The sequence below is a fragment of the Mytilus trossulus genome, chromosome 12 (genome assembly GCF_036588685.1).
Source record: "Mytilus trossulus isolate FHL-02 chromosome 12, PNRI_Mtr1.1.1.hap1, whole genome shotgun sequence".
Lineage (NCBI taxonomy): Eukaryota > Metazoa > Mollusca > Bivalvia > Mytilida > Mytilidae > Mytilus > Mytilus trossulus.
The window spans coordinates 20,060,388-20,088,232 of record NC_086384.1 but is presented as its reverse complement, the minus strand read 5'-3'; the positions used below and the strand labels follow the sequence as shown (position 1 = coordinate 20,088,232).

The 27,845-nt window shown below is 32.6% G+C and overlaps 1 protein-coding gene across 1 annotated transcript in view; it reads right to left on the bottom strand.

Annotated features, from left to right (window-relative positions):
• The window catches only part of LOC134693700 (lactose-binding lectin l-2-like), a 35,103-nt gene extending 9,103 nt beyond the window's left edge, over positions 1 to 26,000 (bottom strand). The window contains exons 1-5 of the mRNA XM_063554592.1: positions 25,926 to 26,000; positions 13,865 to 13,953; positions 11,902 to 11,992; positions 7,813 to 8,016; positions 6,812 to 6,887 (exon numbers count right to left, since the gene is read on the bottom strand). Of these exons, the coding sequence (XP_063410662.1) occupies positions 6,812 to 6,887; positions 7,813 to 8,016; positions 11,902 to 11,992; positions 13,865 to 13,953; positions 25,926 to 25,971 (506 nt within the window). The 5' untranslated portion in view covers positions 25,972 to 26,000. The remainder of the gene's footprint in view (positions 1 to 6,811; positions 6,888 to 7,812; positions 8,017 to 11,901; positions 11,993 to 13,864; positions 13,954 to 25,925) is intronic.
• Between the last annotated feature and the right edge of the window lie 1,845 nt (positions 26,001 to 27,845).

Sequence of the window (27,845 nt, the reverse complement as noted above, 5' to 3'; positions counted from 1 at the left end):
CTTTTTTAAAGAATGTGTTCCTTGCGTGGACTTCATTTGGTGCATATAAGTTTAATAAAGTAAATATCTTATCTTGAATTTCCAAATTTATTAAAAGTATTTTTCCTTCAATGTCACTAAATTCATTTATTATTTTAAAATCGAGTGTTTTGCGTAAAAAGAAAGAAACGCCTCTCGAATTTGTTTTGCCTAGACTGTGATGGTGTTTTCCATGAAATTCATTATTAATTTTAGTTATAATATCTTTTGAGAAATGGGTTTCTTGTGCCATTAAAATGTCACACTTATGTTGTTAAAACCATGTGTATAGTCTAAAGCGTTTATCTTTCTTTGCTAACCCTTGACAATTTAATGAACAAATATGAAGATTTTTAATGTTCATAGTAGTTAGTTGTGTTTGTTGTTATAGAAAACAGTTTTAAAAATCCATTTAAATGCCAACAGAAGTTTTGCTAATCGAGCTTGATTATGACCCAGATAAACACCAGGTTATTTATAGATCTATATATAGCATTGTGAAAGTTTAAATCTATTTTTAGTTTCATTACTGACTTTCCGGAAATCTCTCCTAATAGGTAAATGAAATGTACCGGATTTAGATAGTTTTGAAGTGTAATTATTTTTATGTTAAAATTGACACTTACGGTATTTATATAAAATATGCTACATTCTACCTTGTAACAAATTTTCTTTTCTTTTTCAGATTCAACATCAATGATTGATGTGTTGACCTTGTACGAGTAACCGACTACCTGGATTATTTTTACAGTCAACATATGCATTATATGGAATGTAAACAAATGAATAATAGACCACTTTCGAGTTCATCCATCACCGGAAAAAACTCGTCAATTATACGCACCTTTATGACGTCATTTACCAGATAGACGGGGTCGCCTGTATCCCTGCCCTATTTACGTTCATCAAGCGTCTTAGTGATCGTCATTGTGTAGGATAAACTAGAAATAATGGTTGTTCTGTAGGTACTTAATGACAATTCCCTAATGACAGCAGTGCTGGTTGTCAATTTTGAGAATTCAATTTGCCGAATAATTCGTACAATATAGAATTATAGTTTTCCAACCACTCGCTCAACATTGGAACGGAAGTGACGACGCCCCTAAACGCACAAATGACGGTGATAAAGGCGCGTATAATTGACGAGTTTTTTCCGGTGACGGATGAACTCGAAAGTGGTCTATTCTAGGAGTATTTATATTTGAAACATCATATGCAGGATTTACATTGCAATATAGTGTGGACTCATCATTATTTTGTGAAATTGATATTCTAGCTGAAATGGATTTTAACCATTTATGGAAATTTATAAATAGACATGCTAAAAGAATGGGCCTTGACAGTATATTAATCCCAAACTTAGAACTATAAAATTGAATTAGTTTACTGCCTAACTGAGATCCATATAAGTGAATTATATTGGACATTTCAACAAAATCGTTTAAAGTGAGCTGATGCTTTTACAGTTCATGGATGCCGTACCAGTTTCAAGCGACTTATAAACAGTGTTTGTTTCTGATAAAGTTTTTGTCTCTTTATTCAAAAGATAGCTTTTACATTCTAAACAGTCTTCATATAGACTTTTATCTGTGTTTGAAATATTTACCATATCTTTAAATACCTCTTTACATGTACTTGTATTTATTTTTTTCTTCTTTGAATGTATCTGTCTGTTATATAGACATCACACTCACAAATTATGTTTATGTTAACATTATAGACACAGTCTATAATTACAAGAAAAAGTAAACAAAAATATTTATACAATATGAATAAAATTAAAAACATATTTTATAGAAAATATTTTTTGTTTTTTTGTTTTTTTATATTATTTAGAGGAAATTAGGATTTAGTTTTTTTCACAGGTTCCTCTCTTGAATGCAACTCATCAGTAGGGGTGGTTGCATTTTGTTTATGGCGTGTTCTTGTCTCATCATTGGGTTTTTGAGAAGGTGTTCGAAAAGCTTCCTTTAAAAGGTGATCCATGCTTTGCTGATCTCCAGAAGAACGGTGTTGTTTGTCTTTTTGGTTTTTTTGTCGTTTAGCTTTTTTAACCTGCCTCTTTTCGTCTGTAGAATTTATATCAGATGCTTTCGGATTTTCTTTTGATTGATTGTTTTGATTGTTACTGTCTTGTTTCTCTGCTGTTTCACTTGCAACATGTATTTGTTTGTTGAATGTAAATCTGTTTTTAAAATTCGACAGATCTGGAGATTGGTGTTTATTATTATTTCTGTTTTCCTGTTCATGCTGATGACTAGATTTGTTGTCGGAATCAGAATCGGATTCTGATTGGCTGTCTTCACTGGAGGAAACAGTTTCAGCATTACAGTATTTGGCTGTATGGCCAGATTTGCCACAAGTTTGACACAACCAGTCATTCGGACAAGTAGTGCAGTAATAAGATTTATGTCCACTGCCTCCACAAGTTCTGCATACCCAGTCATTTGGACACTCAAAAAGCTTATGCTCCTCTTGCAGACATTTGTTGCATTTGACTGTTTTTGAGTGTCTTCTTGGCCTTTGTGGAGAACTATAGCTCTATATTTACCAATAAGAAGAGTTTTTGGTAATGGTGTGGGGATGGGATCACAAATAGCAAAGCGATCACCTGTCTGACAGTTTGTTAGACGCCCATCACCTCTTAACCTCTCTCTATTTATTTTGTGTACAATACAATTCTTCTCTTCTAATGCTCTTTGGATTTGTCCATCATCCGCTGAGCAGGGTATATTTTTTACTCTCACCCAAATGTTTGATGGATTTTCATTATTAGCTACCATAGGATTTCTGGCGTAAGTTTGAATAAGCTTCTTTCGAATGGCAATACCATTGGTAAGCATTTTTTCCCTGTCCTCATGATTATCAAAGTACAACCTCCACATTCCCCTCACTCTTTGTAAGCCTTTTAAGTGACTGGGGTCTACAAGACATTCAACTGCTTTATATAGTTCGACATGCGTGAGATATTGATCTCTTGTGGGCTTACTAGAGCCAAATAAATCATCTTCCATTATGAAAATAGGTTTTACGTCACTTACTGACTGATCTTTTGAAGATGTATCTTCGGAAGAGGCTATTTCAGCATACGTTTTAGTCTGGGTTTTTGGAATTGTCCCTCCATCCGCCATATTGTATAATATTATATAACAACAATCAGCAAAACTACACTTTTTTTTACGATAAATAACTTCAATATGCACCTCAATTTGCACTCAACACTAGGGAAAATGTAAGCCACATGAAATCAAAATTTAAAGAATTGCTACTTATAATATCAATGTTTCTTTTTTTTTTCGAGGAGCTCTATCCTACCGTGGTTATGGCTAGGGTGCGTTCCAAAGAAATTGTCAGTAATTATCTATCAAACATAATCATTATGTTCATGTGCAAATATAAAGAAATTCGTATATATCAAACATTGTTCTAACTTTGTTGAACCCCTTTTATAAAATTGTTGGTAACTATGCAAATGTTTGAAATACACTTAAGGTCTTGAACATCGGAAATCGTCTCTAGAAATCTTTTGCATTTTCATACAGCCTATATTGTTTAAATATGATTTAAAGTGGGATATTGACAGAATGATAAAATTGAGAATGGAAATGGGGTATGTGTCAAAGAGACAACAACCCGACCAAATAAAAAAACAACAGCAGAAGGTCACCAACAGGTCTTCAATGTAGCGAGAAATTTCCGCACCCGGAGGCGTCCTTCAGCTGGCCCCTAAACAAATATATACTAGTTCAATGATAATGAACGCCATACTAATTTCCAAATTGTACACAAGAAACTAAAATTAAAATAATACAAGACTAACAAAGGCCAGAGGTTCCTGACTTGGGACAGGCGCAAAAATGATGATGCATGCATTTTAGTTCATAGGATCTTTGATCTCTTTTCAAAATATCTGGATGCATCTCTGGACGCAGTCTTTTTCAATAATGCAACAAACTGTGGTCTGTGAGGTCGATAAGACCATTTTATCATTGCAGTGGAAGATGTCAAGTTACACGCTACATCGTATGGAAACGAGTGTTTTGAATTATATGGTGAGATTATTTTATGAATATCTTTATTTGAATATTTAATATTTTGAATCTTAAAAAAACCAATGCAATACATTCTTAGGTTCAATGAAGTTTGACGCCTTTTAAAAAGTTTAAATCCAGAAAAATGGTACAAAGTATGACGGGAATTTTTTTTAAAGAAAGGAAAGGTTAACCATTCATGTCGTAAAACTTTCGATACCACTTCTTCAAAATGGTAGATCTGGCAATGCAGTTGTCCAATTAAGAGGCTGTAATGTCACTAATACCTTAACTTACTTTTCAGCACCGTCTATTTAGCAACAGAAACACATGTCTCATACAATATCTATATACAATATTAGATCAATGTCAGGAAAATATAAACTTTTTGTATGAGAAATAGAAATTTCTATCGAGCCCTTCTCCAGTTTTGTGCCGAGTACCGAAAAATTCATATTTTTTTAACATTGACCTTTGTTGTTTTTATACTGCAACTTAAATTAATACAATGATAGCTTTTTAAGTCGTAACACAAATATTAAACTTATTTTCTTCCCTTTATGGACCCCCGATTGTGGAGAAAGTGTTCCATGATGAAATTGACATTATACAAAGTAAAAGTATGTAAATATATTAATGCAGTTAACACTAGTTGCAGTATTAAATATGTGGCCGTACTATGACGTAAAAACGAAATTAGATTCAGAAGAACCATGTGAACTTTAAACTCATATAAATTATTGCATAATAATCTAAATGTAACTATAGCAAATACAAATACAAATAGTCAGACTGCTTACAAGCATTGACAACACCATGTTCATGTTTGCAGGTGCATGTTTTTAATTGTGTTTATTTACTGTTGATTGTTCAGTAAAATTGTTACTATTCTATTGTTTATTCTATAATCCTCATTTTTTTCATAAAAGTACATCCTATTCACTACTTTCAAAGTCTTAAATTGGTGATTTGAAACTATTCAAATGTTTAGATTGTCCCGGCTATTGTTCATATTGGGATGGTTAATTAATAAACGTATCATTGCTTAACATTTTTCATATTTGCTAAGTTACTTATCATCGGTAGCCATGTTGACTTGACGCAAAGATATAACTAATATAATAAGAACATTGATACACACGTATACCATAGTATATAACATTCATAAGGCAACGGCGTTTTCTTTATCCAACTGACAATTGTGAAAAATTTCAGTAAAGAATGATTCTTTAAAACAGTACAAGAAAACCATATTCTACGTTACGTAGCAAATATACCGTGTTATATAACCACCTTTGTGTGAACGATATAACATGTGTACGGTCCCGTTACATTTGCGCTCTTCATCTTTCTTGCGAGGTAATAAAATTATGATGTTTGTTGGTCATGCTTGTCATATTTTTGTTCGTAAATTATTTTGTAATAAGTTAGAAGTTCAACGTAAATATTCGTAATTGAATTGTTTCATATTTGTAATGTTGGGGCCTTTTAAAATCCCTAATACGGTATGGAATTTTCTCATTGTTGAAGGCCATATGATTGCCTTAAATAACTTTCATCGAAGCTTTGATTTTCGGTGGAAGTTTATTCGATGGCAATCATTCTCTATCTCCTTATTTTTATATTCTGTATCAGGTTAAGAATATGACAGTTGTTATCCATACGTTTTTTTATTAACCATAGGTATAGTATCCCCCTTTTCCCAAGAATAATATATGATAATTTTTATACATGTATGATTTGCATATTAGGAAATACGTTAATATGATTGGTCGAGAGGACTTCCGGAATATGTTCTTGACCTTGTTTATTTTTCGATAGACGACGTTGACCGAACTTGTTTTCGTAACCAATCACCCTTTTCCCATGAATAATCTATGATGTGTTGTGTGAGTTGATATCGAAAATATGTGTTGTGTGAGCTCATATCGAAAACATACGTTTAGTGTGCTGAAAGTGATACATAACAAGTCAGGAATATAACATTTGTTATCCGTTCGTTTGATTATTTGAGCTTTTGATGTTGCCATTTGATAAGCGACTTTCCGTTTTGAATTTTACTCGGCGTTCGGTAGTTTTGTGATTTTGTTTTATATTAGATCGAATTTCAGTCTGTTCATCCGCTTATCAATAGTCGCTGCAGAGAGTAATCAGAAATATTTTTAAATAGTGACATTAAGCTAGCATGCCGTTAATATGGTTCATGAATGGATTTTCAGCTCGTTTTAATAATAGTAGATGATTGCCAAATGCATGATGCGATGAACTAATTGAGTATGTTTTACTTGAAATCAGAGGTAATGTACAGTTTGATCAAACGGGATGGTCATTAGGGAATTAAGATCAGGAAATTGATTCCACGTTAAAATAGCAAAAAGACGTGGCAACACAGACAAAATGAAACAGATTTCATTGCCTTATGAGAAAAGTTCAAGAAATTTAAATTCTTTCTTCATTTCGCCAATTTGAATCGTCACTTTGATTCGCAACTTCCTCGTATAAAAACGCGTTTTTAAACCATTTTTATGTACTGTGAATTCATTCATTTTCGTGAGTACCAATTTCGTGAACATATTTACGTCTATATGTGATTTGTGGTTCTGCCAAAGTCTGGATACAATTTTTAAAACAAATTTATTTTGTTGAACAAAAAAATTCGTGGTTCACCTGTACCCAAGTAACCCAAGAAAATTAGTATCCAACGAATTATTATGAATCCACATTAAGCGGATTTCAATTGTAGGAACAAAATAATAACTTACCCAGAATCTTTTTTTTCACAGATATACATGTAATGCTTAGAGCCACAACTCACATCGTCCCAATTACTGCTTTCGCCTTTAAAAAATAAAGATTGTAAACCTGTCAACTTCTTTAAATACTTGTGTTGGCTTGTTTGAATGTACTTTGATCACTTGATAGCCATAAAATAGGTATATTTATATATTATGTATGTAAAATTTTGGATATGTTCATAGGTTCAAAAACAAAAAATACATTGATCAATATGTTAAGACGCTACTAACATGCATTCCACAGGCATAAACATTTCCAGAGGCATATTTAATAAGGGGACTGGGGTCCCTCCCATTTAGTGAGCTTCATGTATGGTTAATGCATATACTTTTTACTTGTCCCACGCCTAATATTTTCTAGTTTGTCTACCTTTCTTCAAAATCAAGGATCTGCATTTGATCTCCTTTATGGATAAGATATACTATACTAAGCATACAAAATCAAACAAGTACAAAGTTGAAGAGCATTGAGAACCCCAAGAAAGTAGTGCAAAATACGACTAAGATAATCTATCAGTGGTGTTAATAGTTATCAAATGTACCAGGCTTATAATTCAACAAGCCAGAAGCGCGCTTTGTCTACATAAGACTAAGTGACGCTCAGATCAAAATAGTTTGAAAGCAAAACAATTACAAAGTTCAAGAGCATTGAGGAACCAAAACTCAAAGACATATGTAAATTTATATGTTTTAAGTGGGTTACTTTGTTACAGTCTTATATGTATTCAAAACATTCGTATGTAGCTTATATGATTAGACATCTGTCTATCAATGAAAGTCTTAATATTGTCTTGTTCATTGTCCTTGCACCAAGATGATCCATTCGCTATATTTGAGATACCATTTTCAAGCTATGTGTTTTATAAGAATTGAAACAATAATGGAAAGTGGGGTGCATTAGTAATGCTTAGTTTAGACGGATTGTTAAATGATCATATACTGATAACAAAGTATTATTTTGTACTTACTCCAGTCGCTTCGTACATTGATTGCAAGACACTCCTGGTTGGAACCCATATATCGATCAGGTTGGTGTACGCCGAACATCTCTGGGTAAACAACTTTACCCGTACTCGCCCACTGCCAGTCATAATCAAGGTTGTGGTCAGTTGCTCCAATACAGTAAATTGGCTGAAAACTTCCCGTATGATGATGATTTGAACTTCTGTAACCTGTAAAAACATTCTTTTATGAATTGTCATTACATTCAAAACATTCATTTCTTTACAGGTTTTGATACAGATTTAACTTTTATAATAAAGGTGGGGTTCTAAAACATTACGAGTTTTGCGTGTGAATGTAATTAATTTTTGGGCAAATGAGAGTAATGCGTGCAAATGTAATGGTAATGTGTGCAAATGTAATGGTAATACGTACAAATGTAATGACAATGCATGCAAATATAATGTTAATGTAAATGTAATAGTAATGCGTGCAAATGTAAATGTAATGCGTGCAAATGTAAATGTAATGCGTGAAAATGTAATGGTTATGCATGCAAGTGTGGAAATGTAATGCACTGCTTAAAACTTATTTCTGATTTTTTCTCAAGTTACGAAATGTGGTAGTTACATGTAGATCTTCACAATTATTAACCAAGTTAACGCAAATGTGATGACCTAAATAACTTTACAACCTTGTTTTTAAGTGACACTGTGTATGGTGCATACTTATGATAGAAATTATCAATCTAATCATAAATGTCGACTGATTTTAGTATGACGTCCATTATCATTGCACCAGTTACATATTTATTTAGGGGCCAGCTGAAGGACTGCTCCGGATGCGGGAGTTTCTCGCTGCATTGAAGACCCATTAGTGGCCTTCAGCTGTTGTCTGCTCTATGGTCGGGTTGTTGTCTCTTTGACACATTCACCATTTATATTCTCAATTCTATGATAAATGGATTAAAAATTTCTTAAAAAAAAGAATCAATGATTCATATAAATATAACAATCATTTACTTATGCTCATCTTTTGATTTCTATGTAAAACAATTTATTTGTGTTGGGAAGGCAATTAAATATTTAAAAGGTAATCTTTTTAAAACAGAATAATTATGTTAAAAAAACCTGAAATGATTTGTTTTGTTTTTAACTGGTAATAATAATTATTAATAAAAAATCAGAATTGATATTACATAATTTGAAATTAACTGATTGATTTTTCTATATTTATGCAAAACTCATACCAAAAACAAATTCGAGCAAGCTAAGCATTCGAAAATGTCTATTTATCAACAATGTCATGACAACTTCAAAAGATATTCAAAGTTACAATGACAAACGAACAATTTCATACCATATAGAAGCCCACTAAAAGACATACAAAAAAAATTCAAATAGTTATCAAAGGTACCAGGCTTATTCAATACGCCAGACGCGCGTTTCGTCTTCATAAGACTTATCAGTGACGTTCGAAATAGTTATTAAGCCAAACAAGTACAAAGTTAAGCGCATTGAAGACCCAAAGTTTCAAAAAGTTATGCAAAATACGGCTCAGGCTACATGATTCCAGAACAACACTGATTCCACATAAAATAGTTTTCAAAGGTACCAGGATTATAATTTAGTACGCCAGAAGCGCGTTTCGTTTACAAAAGATTCATCAGTGACGCTCATATCAAAATATTTATAAAGCCAAACAAGTAAAAACCGGGAATCTCATGTGCAGTAGAATGGTATGCAGATCATGTTCTACATGTAACACCTTTTGTATTTCTTATATCAATACGCAATCGAAGATAGATATGACTTGATGATGTCATATTCTACGTTGGTTTTTTTCGTTGACTTTGAGACGCCTACACGTCATTCTGTCGACGAGCATTTCTGAACGTAACATTGAAAAGCTGCATCATAAATCTTATTCATTGTATCTGAAAAAAGGCACAGCAACTTCTTCTAAAGACAACCTTGGAACAAGCAACAACGACTAATAAGAGAGGTCGCACAGAAAGCTAAGCTCAAAAATTAAGCCGCACTTGCAAAAAAAACCTGTGCCATAAAAAAAAAAATACTTCAGAAGACAGAAATCCAACAAACATATATTCCAACATATAGTGAGCAGTTAGGGATCACTATCGGTTCACTCTACAAGAATGTAAAAAACATCAACAACAAACTGTTAACTTGTAATGGACGATTTTTGATTGGATACATTACAGTTCGAGACTACGCCTACAAAACACTACCTCTTCTGCTTTGAAATGCAACAGTATTGTGTCTAGGTATTTTGTTGAACTCCAACAGAAAATTTTTAAACAAATGTAGTTTAATTTTGTTAAAATTTCTGAATTTATTTGTCACTCTCAGTAATGAGGCAGTGGAGGCTTAAAAGACAAAAATAGGTTGGGGTTTTCTCTTCCAGAAACCAATCGATAATATTAATTTAGACTATAACTATGATTTGAATGTATAAAAGTTTGGCAAGTATATTAACTGTATGCTTATTAAAGAAAAAAAAAGGTTTATATAAGCATGTTTTTTTGTCATTACTGAATTATACCTGTATTGAGGTATTTTGATTTATTATATTACAGGACTTCGAATATAAAAAAGAAGATGTGGTATGATTGCCAATGAGACAACTATCCACAAAAGACCAAAATGACACAACCATTAACAACTATAGGTCACCGTACGGCCTTCAACAATGAGCAAAGCCCATACCGCACAGTCAGCTATAAAAGGCCCCGATAAGACAATGTAAAACAATTCAAACGAGAAAACTAACGGCCTCATTTACGTAAAAAAATGAACGAAAAACAAATATGTAACACATAAACAAACGACAACCACTGAATTACAGGCTCCTGACTTGGGACAGGCACATACATAAGTATTGTTCGAATGCTTGCCGTCTATAAATTACTTAATTGTTTAGCAATTATAACAAATTTCATTCAGTTCGTAATCAGATGCAATCGTGCAATAATCATATTGTCGCAGATAATGTACGGCAATCCTTTATCTTTAAAGAATTAAAATTTAATGTATATTTATTTGTTCAGTTTTATAATTGCTTATCTTTTCTTCAAAGGTAAATTTTGTGAATCCTTACCATATATAATAACGGTTTCTCGAATGCAAGATAATTAATAAAATTAATTTTAACACTCAAGTTTTGAACAAACCTAATTATAGACTGACGTAAAATTTATCTTATTGAAAATAAAAATGAAAAGTTTTTTCTTTAGTGTTATCTATCTATTATTGAATTTTACAACATAATCATCTTTAAATTTTGTAAGGTTATTTGCGGCTTACGACCCAACATTATAATGTATATGGTTGTATGTGATGATCGGTATTTTCTTGATTTTTGTTACACAGACTTGAAATGAAAGCTGACTTAAACACACTCAACTATATCATGAGCATGCTCAACACGACAGATGCCACATGTAGAACATTATCTTCCTACCATTCCGAAGCTTCTCATCAGTTGCTAATACTTTAGTTTTCTGTGCCGTATATTGTATACTGTTGTTTGTCATTTGGTCTTTTTTTTACCATGGCATTGTCAGTTTATTTTCGACTTAGGAGTTAGTCTGGTTCATTACGGTAATGTTTTTTGTATGTATAAAGAAAAATAGGTGATTTGTTGCATTATCTATAATGTCCAATCAAATACAAACAAATGGTTAATTTAAGAATAAATTTTTCAATTTAGTCATTTAAGAAGAGACAAATATTTATACTGGAATGATAGAAAAATATCTATATTTTACTTGTAGCAAAAATAAAAAACGAGTTCGGTTACATCAATTTTTCTTTTTCTTTTCTTTAGCATATTATAAAACATATTGCCTTATAAATTATTTTAAAATTCTATATCATAGATTTCTTTGTTATGCACAACAATGTTTTTCAATGACCAATCTATATAAATTTGGCTATTTTTAGTGACTTGAAGCTTGATAAATAGCACAGTGACCCCCACACATTTATTATATTTTTGAAAAAAAGCATTGACAAATCTATATTTTGGCAAAGTATAAGAACATTCTCTCTGAGGAAATATATACTAATGATCAAACAAAAATAAAGACTTACTGGGGTCATTTTTAATGAGATTGACTAAAAAGCTGTGAGTGCTATGATCATGGTCCTCAGCTAATTCAGCACCATGGTGAAGACAACTGGCCTGAAAGATAAAGCAAAAAATATCATAAAAATGATTTGAACTCAATCGTCTTAAAGGAAACACGATTTCACGATCATAAAAGGGTTAATATTTTCTGTTACTTTTGTTAATGACGTTTTTGAGTAGCGATCCTCTTATTCTGTGGCTGTAATGTACGAAATCTTTTATGAATAACCACCACTTATATAAAAGTAGCATGATTTTCAACACAAGTACTTTGAATTTCCTTTCATCAACAGTTCGAACATTTCTTTGTACGGTATGATATTTATTCGTTTAATGTATTAACCTGTGTTTTTGTTATCTTCAATAACAATCTGATTAAAATAAAAATATGACGATCACAAAAGGTATTGAACACAGAAAGTACAATGAAGCGTGTTTAAGGTGGTATGGGTGTCTAAATTAAAAATAAAAGAATTTGTTCAAACTTTGTCAAAACGTAGTATTTATTGATATATGTTCAAAAATATAATAAAAATGATAGGTCACCGCGTGCATTTTCTGGGCATTAATCATTGTAGGCAAACAAACTTACTGGTTTAAATCGCATTTGGTAATGTCATGATGGAGATAAAGAGGACTAAAATGTGGTACAGCCCTTGGATGGTGTAAACTTCCCAAAAAAACGTGTATGGTGTAATGGTGTATAATGTATGGTGCAATGGTGTAAGGTGTATGGTGCTATGGTGTATGGTGTAAGGGGAATGGTGTAATGGTGTATGGGGAATGGTGTGATTGTGTAACGTGTGATCGGGAATGGTGTGAATGATGGTGTACGACATTTCATTAGTTGAAAACGAAGTTCTTTTTATTTTGTTTTTTCAAATTGTAAACATAAACAATAATAATAATCTTAATATTGGAAATTTAATTGCATTATGGGTTATTTCGGATCGTGTAGATAGAATGGGTAATGGTGTATGGTGTAATGTGTAAGGTGTATGGTGCAAAGGTGTAACGTGTATGGTGTAATGGTACAAGGTGTATGGTATAATGGTGTATGGTGTTAGTGGGAAGTTTACACCATCCAAGGACTGTAACTACAAGCTGAGTGAAACATATCTAAAAGATATGTGAAACATATAATCCATAAGAAACAACCAAGTCATAAAGAAGTTTTGAAGCGTCGATACAATTTTCAAATGATTGACTTCAAATTTGCAATTGGAATCATTTCTGCAAAAACTTTATTCTCAGCAGTTTCAGCAGTTACACTCTACCAAGGGAATTAAGATAGGAAACGCAGGTACTGGCTTAGCGTATCATTTGGTGTGTATATACAAAACATACAGTCGTAGCTGGAATTGTTTTACTTGTGCTTTGATAATTTAAGTATGCTGTAAAAAAGCAACAGAAATTTCACATTGTGAAGATTGAAACCATTTCTGTTATCACAAAAATTGAATTCAGTTGATTCGAATAGTCTATTTCTAGATGCAAAGCACAATACATGTATGAAGCATTATAAGCTGTAGTTTTGGTATCATGTATTTCAAGTTCATCTGAATAGTTGCAGACAAATATTAATCTTTTAAAAACATATACAAACACAATACTCATTTAGTTTGGTATTGTATTATTAATGAATATTTTCATTCAAACAATCACAGATATTTTGTTTTATTTAAAGGTGTTTATGGTTAGACACAAATCGACTAATTATATAATCACAGAGATTATTTAGAGGATAAACAAAAAATACCAAACTCAAGATGAATCACAAAAGGGTAATCATATTCCTGTCTTACAATAAAGTACAGGCTATTAATAAATTCAAAGAAAAATATACCAATACTAAGAAAATGTTGATTTTGCTTTTTACCACTTTTTCCAGTTGGGAACACGCATATAATTAGTATGTATGCTTACCTTAGCACTGTTCCAGGATGTTCGTTCTGGATAGATTTTAAAACATGAACCAGAGTGAGAATGCCAACCACTTGAACAACAATTGTAACCTTTGATTTTGTAATGTAAAATGGAGAAATAGTTATGCATACATATATAGAATAGAATAGAATAGTTTTTTAATTGCTAATGACAGCGCCCAAAGCCGAGTTGAATAATTACATTACATTTACATACAATAGATACAATGATTGTTTAAAACATTTGCTGTAAAAACAAATTATAAAAGCACAAATTAAACAATACACATTAATCAAATAAAATAAAAAATCAAAGTATTCAATTATGATCAGCAATAAAAACCAGCTGGTACATTTAATACTATACTAGGTACAGTGACCCAGTTCTATAATACTGACAATATGAACCAACATCACTTGCCATTTCTAACTATATGTATATATATATCTATAAGTATGTCTGAGTCAGTGACAACTCTACAGTTGTCACTGACTCAGACGTACTTTTAAATATAATTATTTTCTGTGACTGTATCTTACATTTATTTGTAGAATCCTTTACTATAGATAATTGAGCTGATCTGTAACAATAACATCTCCATGCCTTATATATCATGTACTGTAGTACGACGCTAGATTAAAACTGACGATGAAAGGTTACACACGGCCACCGAGAGCTTTATTATTGTGAAGCCTAGGAGGTCGTGTGGTCTAGCAGGACGGCTGCAGTGCAGGCGATTTGGTGTCACGATATCGCAGTAGCAGGTGTTCGAATCCCGGCGAGGGAAGAACAAAAAATTTGCGAAAGCAAATTTACAGATCTAACATTGTTGGGTTGATGTTTAGACGAGTTATATATATATATATATCTATATATCATCACTGAAGAGACATTATTTGTCGAAATCCGGATATGGTGTAAAAATTTTAGCACCTCATGTTGTGGTTTAGCATCTTTGCCGCAAGTTTTATTGTTTTCTTCTTGGTAATTAATTAATATAGAGATCCATTTTGTTACGCCATGTGATCATTTTTTTTTGGCAATCACCAATAGCAGTCAGCAGGGTTTAAGAAGTATTTAGACCCCTCTACAACGATTTTTTTTACATGCACACGTATACAAATTGTGGTTTTGTATACTACGCAATCATAGGTTTGAACGTAGTTTCCAATTCAGACTTGTATATATATAAATATATTTAAAACGCCTGAATAATAGTCAACGATTTTTCCCACGAGGGCGCTGGATCTTTACGAGTAACGATACATGTACACAATAAATAAACTATATAGTTTGCACCTGTCCTAAGTCAGGAATCTGATTTACAGTAGTTGTCGTTTGTTTATGTAATATATACGTGTTTCTCTTTTCTCGTTTTGTTTATATAGATTAGACCGTTGGTTTTCCCGTTTGAATGGTTTTACACTAGTAATTTTGGGGCCCTTTATAGCTTGTTGTTCGGTGTGAGCCAAGGCTCCGTGTTGAAGGCCGTACTTTAACCTATAATGGTTTAATTTTTAAATTGTTATTTGGATGGAGAGTTGTCTCATTGGCACTCACACCACATCTTCCTATATCTATATAAACGCCTAAAAAGTGTACACAACAATACCAATAAAAAAAGGAACTAGAAATGTAATTACTTATAAATATTTCTGATAACAGATGTCCTTCATCGGTATGATTGTGATGTTAAATGAATCATATATCAGTCTACTTGATTAAACGATAACAGTCTTGAAATTTATACAATAAAAAAGTCAAACCGAACATCAGGTAAGACGCTTGCACAAATATATGAATCCCGGCGAGGGAAGAACCAAAAATTGCGAAGGCAAATTTACAGATCTAACATTGTTGGGTTGATGTTTAGACGAGTTGTATATACATTATGTACACAGTCATGTATCACCATCATTGATGGCGATCCAATGGATACATCTGTTGTTGAGTTGTCACTGACTCAGACGTACTTATACATATAATTATTTTCTGTGACTGTATCTTACATTACTTTGTAGGATCCTTTACTATAGATAATTTAGCTGATCTGTAACAATAACATCTTCATGCCTTATATATCATGTACTGTAGTACGCCGCTAGATTAAAACTGACGTGGAAAGGAAACATACGGCCAGCGAAAGCTCTATTTTTGAGAGCCCAGGTGGTCGTGTTGTCTAGCGGGACGGCTGTAGTGCAGGCGATTTGGTGTCACGATATCACAGTAGCATGGGTTCGAATCCCGGCGAGGGAAGAACCAAAAATTTGCAAAAGCAAATTTACAGATCTAACATTGTTGGGTTGATGTTCAGACGAGTTGTATATATATATCCTATATTGTCTCTTAAAATTCAAGAGTCAATCTTAAATTGAGAGTAAATTATATGGCCTTCCAAATACCGTTTCGATCCCTAACATCACTGAAGAGACATATATTGTCGAAATCTAGATCTGGTGTACTAAAGAAATATTGACACCGAATGTTTGTGGCACAACATCTTTTTTTCTTTCTGTGACGTATTAAATTTTTATTCAGATCCATTTTGTTACATCTTGTGATCAATTTTATTTGGCAATCGTCAATGGCAGTCAGCAGGGTTAAAGAACATCAGTTGTTCGACCTGTTAGTCAAATGCGTTTTGTTTAAATATACTTTTTCACGTTTTTGGTCTTTTGGAAAATGTTGTTCGTGCTGTTTTTATATCCTTCTACAACGAAATTTGTTTCACATGCACACGTATAAAAATTGCGGTTTTTATCCAACGCAATCATAGGTTTGAACGTAGTTTTCAATTTAGACTCGTATATATATATATATATAAAAATTTATTAAAAGATAATAACGGTTTCAATGCATCACTTTTTTACTAGTACTTTCACTGCTTCCGCAGATCTTCAGGTGATGTGACTTGTATATAAATAAAACAATTGATTGACGTTAACAATAGTATGACGTTAACAAATACAAGGGAGACAACTAATGTCATAATGTCATTTTAAGATTTTAAAATGTTATGTTAAAATTAGAATATCATTTATCATTTAATGCCGGGTTGAGAATGTTTATGAATAATTCTTCCTTCTTCCTCCGGAGAAAATCATTTTGACGATTTACCATATACAATGGAAATATTTTAAATCGTCCATTTGAACAACGATGGAAATGGTCGTTTGCCCTGATGAGTGTTAAATCTTCATGGTTGGTTTTTACAATTGGCACGGTTTCAATGTTCGATTTGTGATGTGATTTTTTGTGTTTTTTACTTTTAAATTATATATATATATATATCTAGCGGGACGGCTGCAGTGCAGGCGATTTGGTGTCACGATATCACAGTGGCATGGGTTCGAATCCCGGCGAGGGAAGAATCAAAAATTTGCAAAAGCAAATTTACAGATCTAACATTGTTGGGTTGATGTTTAGACGAGTTGTATATACATTATGTACACAGCCATGTATCACCATCATTGATGGCGATCCGATGGATACATCTGTTGTAGGGTTGTCACTGACTCAGGCGAACTTATGAATATAATTATTTTCTGTGACTGTATCTTACATTAATTTGTAGGATCCTTTACTATAGATAATTTAGCTGATCTGTAACAATAACATCATTCATAATCTAGCTGCGTACTACAGTACATGATATATAAGGCATGAAGATTTTATTGTTACAGATCAGCTAAATTATCTATAGTAAAGGATCCTACAAATTTATGTAAGATACAGTCACAGAAAATAATATAGTGTCTAAAAATAGACACCTCTTAAGAACAGGACATACTTTTGAAAATATCACCTTTCAATAATTGAGGTAAACCAAAATTGGGACTCAGAAATGAGAAAAAAGAGAGAAAACTTCTGGATGCATCAGCTACGTACTCTTGAACCTGATGGACTTAATAAAAAGGATGAAAAACAGTTCTACCCGAAACCAAAGGAATAACTCATCAATTTTACTTTTATTTAACTAAAACAACTATTTGTTTTAATTTTTGAAAAAAATGTTTATGTACAATAAACGGCAAAAATTTGTTTTATACAGATCATAAATCAATATGTTTAACTTTTGTGTAGCTCAAGCTACAAAGATATTTTTTGTCATGCATTCGATTTCACCTCGATAGATGCTCACGCCCGATGAAGCTAATTTGTTTAGCGAAATATTGCGTGAATAATATATAAAATATAACACCTAATTTTATAACACTCATTAGTGTGTTAAAGTTACATTCTTAGACACTTATATATATCATATATATATATATTATAAATTTATATATTTATATATGTATACAACTCGTCTAAACATTAGCCCAACAACGTGAGATCTGTAAATTTGCTTTCGCAAATCTTTTGTTTTTCCCTCGCCGGGATTCGAACTCATGCTACTAAAATATCGTGACACCAAATCGCCTGCATATATATATCTTCATGCCTTATATATCATGTACTGTAGTACGCCGCTAGATTAAAACTGACGTGGAAAGGTAACATATGGCCACCGAAAGCTCTTTTTTGAGAGCCCAGGTGGTCGTGTGGTCTAGCGGGACGGCTGCAGTGCAGGCGATTTGGTGTCACGATATCACAGTAGCATGGGTTCGAATCCCGGCGAGGGAAGAACCAAAAATTTGCGAAAGCAAATTTACAGATCTAACATTGTTGGGTTGATGTTTAGACGAGTTATATATATATATATATATATATATAAACAAGTCTAAATGATCACTTACATTTAATATATCCAAGTGAACTTGAAATTCAGGATACTACCGACACAGATAAATCTGCTTCATATTTAGACCTTTTTCTCCATATGACTACTGATGGTAGGTTAAGGTAGCACTCCAGAGTTAGAAAATAAAATTGAAAATGAGCCCCAAAATGTTTTATCATCTCCTATTTCTGGATTTCTAATACATTAACCTAACTGTTTGTGTTGTACATGTGCATATGTATGTAATCAGTATCTTCCATATATATTTGATTTTCAAAACTTAAAAGGATGAAAATAAATTCCTTTTATCTGTATCCATGGCAACATTCGGCATTTATTTCCAATAAAATATGGCAAAAAGGGGGGTGAACATGTCTCATTTCCCCCCAAAATTTGGATCAAACTAGAATTTCAATGCCTTTGAGTGATACCTTTATAGAAACTGTTTTCCTAAATCTTCCTAATGATCAAATAAAAAATGGGTGTCTTTCGCCTCATTTTTTTGTAAAATCCAATCACAAAGTTCGTGCGATAAAAAGTTGGAAAAAAACATTGCCATAATTGCCGGACCAATGTATGGTAGGGACATGCAAATACGGACTGCCATACAGAAAACAGTCTATATTACATACATAACATAACCTTGATGATCATATAAACCATATACAAAGGCTAAGTTAATACTCAGCTATCAAAAAATTATTTTTATTGCACACTAGCTCTCATATTTGAAAAATCCACAGGGGCCAAAATGCGAAACTACACACCTAACTGTGGAGTGCTACCTAAATACTAAAATTTATGACAAACGCGATGATTTTAATTTTCCTATAGTCAACTTTCCATTTCTATGTAGCAACATCCCAGCGACACCAGAATATGGAGTATATGTGTCTCAATTGATACGTTACTCTAGTGTTAGCTCAAAGTACGTTGATTTTGTTGAACGAGGAATACTGCTTTCTCAAAAGTTGATAAGACAGGGCTATGAATCAATCAAATTAAGAGCATCACTCAATGTATTTTACGATCGCCATCATGAGCTGATTGGCCATTATGACATATCTGATATTCTTCCACAGTCCTCATAACCTTCCATCATTACCGAACTTTACAAAGAAATAACACGACGAGTGCCGTCTTCGGTGCAGGAGATGCTTACCTTTCCGGAGAATCTGATTTCACTCCCGGTTTTTAGTGCAGTTCGTGTTGTTTCTTATTTATTATTTAAAACTATTGATGTAAATGTCTTTTGGTTTTATGAGTTTTTGTTTACTCCTTGGTTTTGATTATTATTGTCTTGAAAACAACGTTCAAACCTATGATTGCGTTGGATAAAAACCGCAATTTTTATACGTGTGCACGTTAAACAAATTTCGTTGTAGAAGGGTCTATATATAGTACAAACCACATTTTCAAAAAGACCAAAAAAAGAAAAAAGTAAAAAAGTATATTTTAACAAAACGCATTTGACTTACAGATTGAACAACTGATGTTCTTAAACCCTGGTGACTGCCATTGGCGATTGACAAATAAATTGATCACAAGATGTAACAAAATGGATCTTAATAATAATTTAGTACTAAACAAAAAACAATCAACTTGCGGCAAAAATATAATACCACAAATATGAGATGCAAAAAATGTGTACACCAGATCCGGATTTCTACAATAAATGTCACTTCAGTGATGTTAGGGATTGAAACGGTATTTGGAAGGTCATAAAACTTACCTCAATTTAGGATAGACTCTTGAATTTAAAGAGTCAAAATAGGACGAACGTATCTATTATTGTAGTTACTATTGTTATTATTGTTACTATTATTGTATTTGAAGAAATAAAATCTATCGAGTGATTTTGGTACTTGTAGGCATTGCTGTCTTTTATTAAATAATAAAACAAGTTATTTATTTAAAAGTTTGATAATCTTGGGAACCTCGGAGCTCATAAGCCAGACAAATTTAGACTCATCTGCTTTTGTTCTTATATTTGGCACCCTTTGCGCTCTTCTATATATTTTGGATATAAACTCATCATAGAAACCAGGATTACAATTTTATATATACGCCAGACGCGCGTTTCGTCTATAACATACTCATAATCGGATATTGAAGTAAAAAGTGTATTTCATCATCAATATTATTTTTACAAATTTGACTTGAAATATTTTATCAATTACATCTACATTTGTATATCTTCCAGCTTCTATTTCGAGTTTATGTGCACTTAGTCGAAATTTAGTTATCATATAGTAAATCTAAAAATGGTTCAAATCTAAATTGAGATTTAAACATATATGCACACAATATATTTTTCTTATTGCCTTGTCTAAAACCAGACAATATTTCGTTTTTCCAAATTTGGATATATTTTAATCTCAATTTTGAAAAGACTGTTTTTTTATAATTTAAATTTTGATAATTTGTAAATATCTTTATCAAGATGTTAAAAATTAAAATGGAGTGGATGTTTCCTTACCTGATAATTTGTTTTTCTCATGTAACTCCGAGGACTCTTGCATTGATGCAGATAACAATATATCCCATTTTTTCTAGTTTTATTTTTCATATTGCCGTTATCTTGATGATATTTTTTTCGTTAAATAAACAAGAATTTTCAAATACACAGCCGAAATTGACCCAAAAGAACTTACTTTAAATTAATCAAATTTGAAGGGTAATAGCTGTCCTTTCCGAGATTAAGATATTTTATTTTTACACGGGAACTTCAGACCAAAATAAACGACAAAAGGTACGATTTTTCGTTCCCTATCGTTAATTTTCCCTTTTTGGATGGGGATGTTCCTTTGGCACCATCTTACGGTGTTTACATTTCACACCAATTCGCTATGCCCATGTTTAATTTGTTGTGACGTTTTTAATTTTAACGAACGTAATCTATGTATAACTGGTAAATTATTAAGCCAGGGATTTCGTTACCACAAATTACTTAAAACCTTTGCTAAATTCTTCCCTATGTTATTTACCGTGCCTGGAAATTAAGAAACGATCCTGGTAAACTTTTCGATCCTTTACATAAACCTATTATAAAAGGTTATCAATTCAACACTGTAATAATATCATTAAATAATATTTTTATTGATATTAATATTGATTTTGTTATCAACAAATTAAAATCAAACTAAATATTATTGTTATATACATATACACTTTTATGGATCTACAATCTGTCGAAACATGTATCTTTTCTCTTACTGTTTATGACGTCTTTTTTAAGATTTTTTAATAGGACTTATATCCCGTTTAACATAGGTCTTTGGCCCAAATATACTACTGAAAAAGTTTATTATTACAACTCCACTGTAACCAGAATTTGATGCACCTTTGTAGTAAATGGGGACATAATATGCAGATGTGAATATCCATAAGAATATTTACTTTTTTTAGGTGTTATGAGCCTTTCAACTTAGGAATATGGTGACATTTCGTTTGCCTAGTGACAATATATGGCGTGGGGTATGTGGCTAGGTTCGTGGAACTGTCGTGAATGGTCAACACGCAAAATCGACAATTTGACAGACAGAAAGCTAGTTCTCGAACACATTGTGATATTCTTGCGATTTTTGATTCGTTCCTACGAGAGGAAGAGCAACTTTGTGTCCCTGGATATAAATGGATACGCCATAACATTACGAATCTTCACAGAAACGCAGTACGAGGATCTGGTGTATTGGATGCTTTCCTTCGTTCAGAGTTGTTTAACTCATTTGATATTGAAATAATAGATAAAAGTGTTGAAAGAATATTTTGAATATATTTTAATTGTAAATATAGTGATATTTTTGTTCTCTTGGAACATACTATTTGCAACCAAGTGTTTAGACACGGCCAAATAATCAATAAAAATTCTTTGAAAATCTTTTACACCAAGTTTTCTGTAATTATTTGAATGGAAATACGATATTTTGGTGATTTTTATGCTAGATGTGACTTTAAAACGGATTATATTGAAGGCATGACGACGCTATATCTAGATCGGTTATTGATTCTATCGGAAACCATAACGGATTTAGCGATTTTTTTTTTTATCAGATGTCAATTTTAGTCTGCTAAATTGTCTATCAAGCGTTAACGATTATACATATATATAACCAGCCAGAAAATCTGCTGTAGATTAAGCAATTAAACCGTACCTTAGATTTTAAAGTATTGCTTTAATACTTAATATTTTAAAGTATTGCTTTAAAATGTCGGGTGTAATTGATTCTGTGGATTACCGAATGCAGTTCACAATACTTTGAATCCGATTTTGAAATTTTATACGCAAGAAATGATAACATTGACGATCTCGATAATGTAGTCGGTGAGAAAAACAAAAGTTGTTTACCTGATCTTAACAATAATATAACCCGTGATGAAATAGTCATAGCAGTGAACGTACAAAATTACAGAAAGCATTCGGATATGATGAAAATCAATCAGAGTTGCTCAAGAATGAAAGTGCGATCGACTTACTATATGTAATATGCAATGGTTGTTTTGAACTGGGTAAAGTGCCTGACCAGTGGCCATCTGGAGTTGTAAACTCAAAAAACAAACGATAAACGCCTCCCAACAAACTACAGAGGAATCACGATTACATCCGTACCGAGCAAAATCTACTGTAGTGTACTGCATTCACGTTTATGTTAGCAGTTAGAGGACAACGATATTTTGTGTAAGGAACAACATGGTTTTCGACCAGAACGCACTTGTTAAAAGCATATATATAGCCTTACTTCAGTTATATCAAACAGAAAAACATCCAAATACTAGTAGTTTACATTCGTCAGTTAAACAGATATGAGGAAGGCGTTTGATTCAGTGTCTAGAAACCTATTATGGTATAAACTCTGACGTGCAGTTATTCAAGAAAAAATCAAGTCCGCCATACAGTCACTTACGAGAATGTCAAATGTACAGTCCGCTTGAATGATAGATACACTCCATGGTTTGATTTGGACTGTGGTGTGAAACAAAGGTGTTTGTTGTCACCGGCAATGTTTGCGATCTATATCAATGACTTTGTCAAGCGCATTAACAATCTACAGTGTGGCATTTGAATTGGAGATGATCTCTTAAGCATCCTTCTTTACGCCCATAATATAGCGCTTATTCACCAGATGAAGCTAATCTGCAACGAATGTGCGATGCTATCTCAGATTGATGTAGTCAATGGAAGCTTGATGTTAATCCGTCCTAGAGTAACGTAGTACATTTTCGAAATCCATCTATCTATCGTATTAATTTTAACTTTACTTGTTCCAGACAAAACATTACCAATGCTACATCATATTAATATTTAGGCATGTAATTAGATGTCCATTTAACGTTCTACAAAGCCGTCCGCGAATTATCACAATCAGCGAGCAGAACATTCGGTGCGTTGTTTGGCAAATTTATAAGCGCAGGTGGAATGGCACACTCTGTTTACTTCAAGTTGTATTATGTTGCATTCTACTATGATTGAACCAGTGTTATTTTATAGTTCGGTTATATGGGACACTAAAGTGTATTCATTAATAACCTCTATTCAGTACAAATCAGCTATTTTTATGTCTGTTGGGAGATACACCGCAAATACTGTGATTCGAGAAGATATGTTATTTGATCTTATGTTTAACGAAACAAAGAACTGTAAGTATACGATTAGTAAGTCGGATGTTGCGATCTGATGATACACGTTTAACACGACAGATTACCGACTGAACTAAAAATCGACGTAAAGGCTGGTACGTTAAAGTGAAATAGTTTGTTGAAACCATTGATCGAGATGCCATATATACTGATATTGTTAACGATACTATTAGTTACATAGTGTACATAGTGAGCTTCGCTCTCACCCCATAGGGAATTTACTGACCCCATATATACCGTATTACGTCACTAGCACACTATGTAACGAATTTGTTTTGCCGATTATCTTAACTTATCATATTTAGTTTAGTGACCTACATGATCTATCAAAATGAGCAAGTCTTCAATACCGTTAGCATTAAGAAACTACTTCCATTGAACATACAAAACCAGATGTAAAAAATAACATTTTGTAAGCTTTAAATGTGTATTAGACCATTGGTTTTCCCGTTTGAATGGTTTTACACTAGTAATTTTGGGGCCCTTTATAGCTTATTGTTCGGTGTGAGTCAATGGTCTGTGTTGAAGACCGTACATTGACCTATAAGGGTTTACTTTTAAATTATTATTTGGATGGACAATTGTCTCATTGGCACGTACACCACATCTTCCTATATCTATTTACAAACTTATTTTCACCTTTAGCAATTTCTGCGTCTGTTGACACCTTTTAGATTTTTTTTTAATACGGCTTTCTTTTTATAAAGGGACGTAACATCATTACTAACCGTGTATTGAATAAGCCCCACCTCCCTACTAACCTAATATGGAATATACACGGTCTGCACGCGAACGCTTTTCAAAAATCATATTCCTAGAATTGTGTAGGAGGTAGGATAAATTAATTTCTAAGAAAACTGTAATGCGAATAATAAAGGAACGCTTTTATGTTGTTGATAACGATGAATTCAAACAGGAGATGTGTGACGATTCGAACAATGTAAACGGCAATAAATTTAGGAAATACCGTTTATACAAAACAAACTTTAAAACTGAACGCTACCGTAAGGTACAACTTCCCAAGAAATGTGCATCGAACTGTTGTCCTGTTCCGTATCGGATCTCTGTCATTGTCAATCGAGACAGGACGACTCGAACATTAGTAGATGAAAGACTATGCCAACTATATGAACGAGGTTTGTATTTTTGGCAAAAGTTTAACTGTGATAATTTATATTTCTATTCGTATTACTTATTTTTAAAGCTCAGTGTGATGTAAAGTAAAATGTTTAGATCTTCTCTAGTTTTTAGATTTTAAAATTTACACATATATACACTAAAATTACTTGTTAATTAAACCTTTTTAACATTTTGGTTTTAGAAATGTTTGTACATAGGTGTCTCAAGTCTTCATAAGGCTGGATATTTGGTCATTTTCATTTTGTGTTGTTAATGTTATTGTGTATATATAGATGTCTGATCAAATATGTGACACTATAATAGAATAAATCATTATTTATTTATTAATATTACTACGTTTTTTTTTATTTTTAACTGTAGTCAAACATGATGCAACACATCGATACCACAGTCCATTCGTGTTAAATATTACTGCATTTCAAATTAATACTTAACGCTTGTATAACTTTATAATCTCATTATAAAGTACCATTGACATTCAAATGTAATGGTGACTTTCAACAATTATTTTATACATGTAAATGACAGTACAGAAAACAAGACAAAGTTAAAGATACTTACCGTATACAAACAAGAATATACACAATAATGCAAGCAATCCTTTCATTTTTAGACTGATGACTGGGTTTATAAGAGCAAGACTTTTATACAAATAGATAACCTTTACCTTAAAAGTTGTCACGACGGTAGGTCATTCCGGCAGACTATTATCTTCAGACATTAATCAATTGGCACCTGTACGTAACACACAGAGGATGTCCAAAAATAGCGATGCAATATATCAATTAAAGTGTCGAATAAGAACTTGCAATGTATAAAAACCACAAGAGAAACGCGTCTTCAAACCACAACATTGAAAACTAAAGACTGAGAAACACTTTCCAACCAAAAACTAGCTTTCCTATCAGGTACTCTAGGCTGGTGAGCTTATCCTGCTCCACATCTGGGACCCGTCGTACAAACCTAGTGAAAAGTCTGATTCGGTTACATTAGGGAAACTATGACAAAACATTCATCCGACATTGACATCCAGAGTGGTATGATACGATTGCCAAGGAGACATTACGCAATATGATCCAATTGATGCAGTTTGAAACAACTGTTGGTCAGCATTGGGACCTAAATTATGAGCGATATCCATATCGTATAGTCAGAAATAATAGGCCAAACATAGCATAAAATTATGATTTGAGTAATCTAGCTTGAATATTTGTAAACTTTGTAAGATTTTAATTGACTATAGTCTATACCAAAACACTCCTGGCTATGCTAAAAATGATTCATGTTGCTTTTGTTTTTGCTTGAAATTTTGTTCTTTGTTCTTTTGTATTCTTCAATGTCTGTGTTGTTTATACCAGTAACAGTCTTATACATATTAAGTCATACAATACTTTTCTTAAAAAAAAAATATATTGTAGGTCAATTATATTTATGATAAACTCAAGTTTGTTACCAATTCGCTATTGTTTGAAGAATTTTTACTTGAATTAGCTTATCAACATACATTTGTGTTTTTAAAAAATAGACGAAACACGACGTGTGTCAGTGTACAGAAAATAGAATGAATCTGCATTGTATAATAAAAAGTCATAAAATATTAATCATGCAAATGGGTCATTATGGTTATTTCAGCATTTTGAATGTTATAGGAAGTATTTGTTGGAGTTCCAAGAATTTTCATGTAAACAAAGTGAGTATGTTAGATTATGCTGCATTAACACTTAAGACAGCAACCATTTAACTTCAGAACGGGAGATATGGAGTCATTAGTCTATACAAAAACAACAGAAATAACTTGTTAGCTTTAAATGTGTTTTCTGCACTTATTTCAAGCGTTCATCATGAATTTCATCGTCTGTTGTCAAGATGAAAAAACTCTGATTTTTCCTCAATACTGTGTTGTTTTTATATAGGGACGAAACAACACTTCTAACTGTAAATTGAAATCAAACACGCCTACTAACCCCATATAATAGTTATCAAAAGTACCAGGATTATAATTTTAAACACCAGACGCGCAATTTGTCTACATAAGACTCACCGGTGACGCTCAGATCAAAATAGTTGAAAAGCCAAATAAATACAAAGTTGAAGAGCATTGAGGACCCAAAATTTCAAAAAGTTGTGCCAAATACGGCTAAGGTTATTTACTCCTGGGGTAAGAAATTCCTTAGTTTTTCGAAAATTCAAAGCTTTGTAAACAGAAAATTTATAGAAATGACCATATAATTGATATTCATGTCAATACCGAAGTGCTGACTACTGGGCTGGTGATACCCTCGGGGACGAAACATCCACCAGCAGTGGCATCGACCCAATGGTGTAAATAGTTATCAAAAGTACCAGGATTATAATTTTAAACGCCAGACGCGCGTTTCGTCTACATAAGACTCATCAGTGACGCTCAGATCAAAATAGTTAAAAAGCCAAATAAATACAAAGTTGAAGAGCATTGAGGACCAAACATTCCAAAAAGTTGTG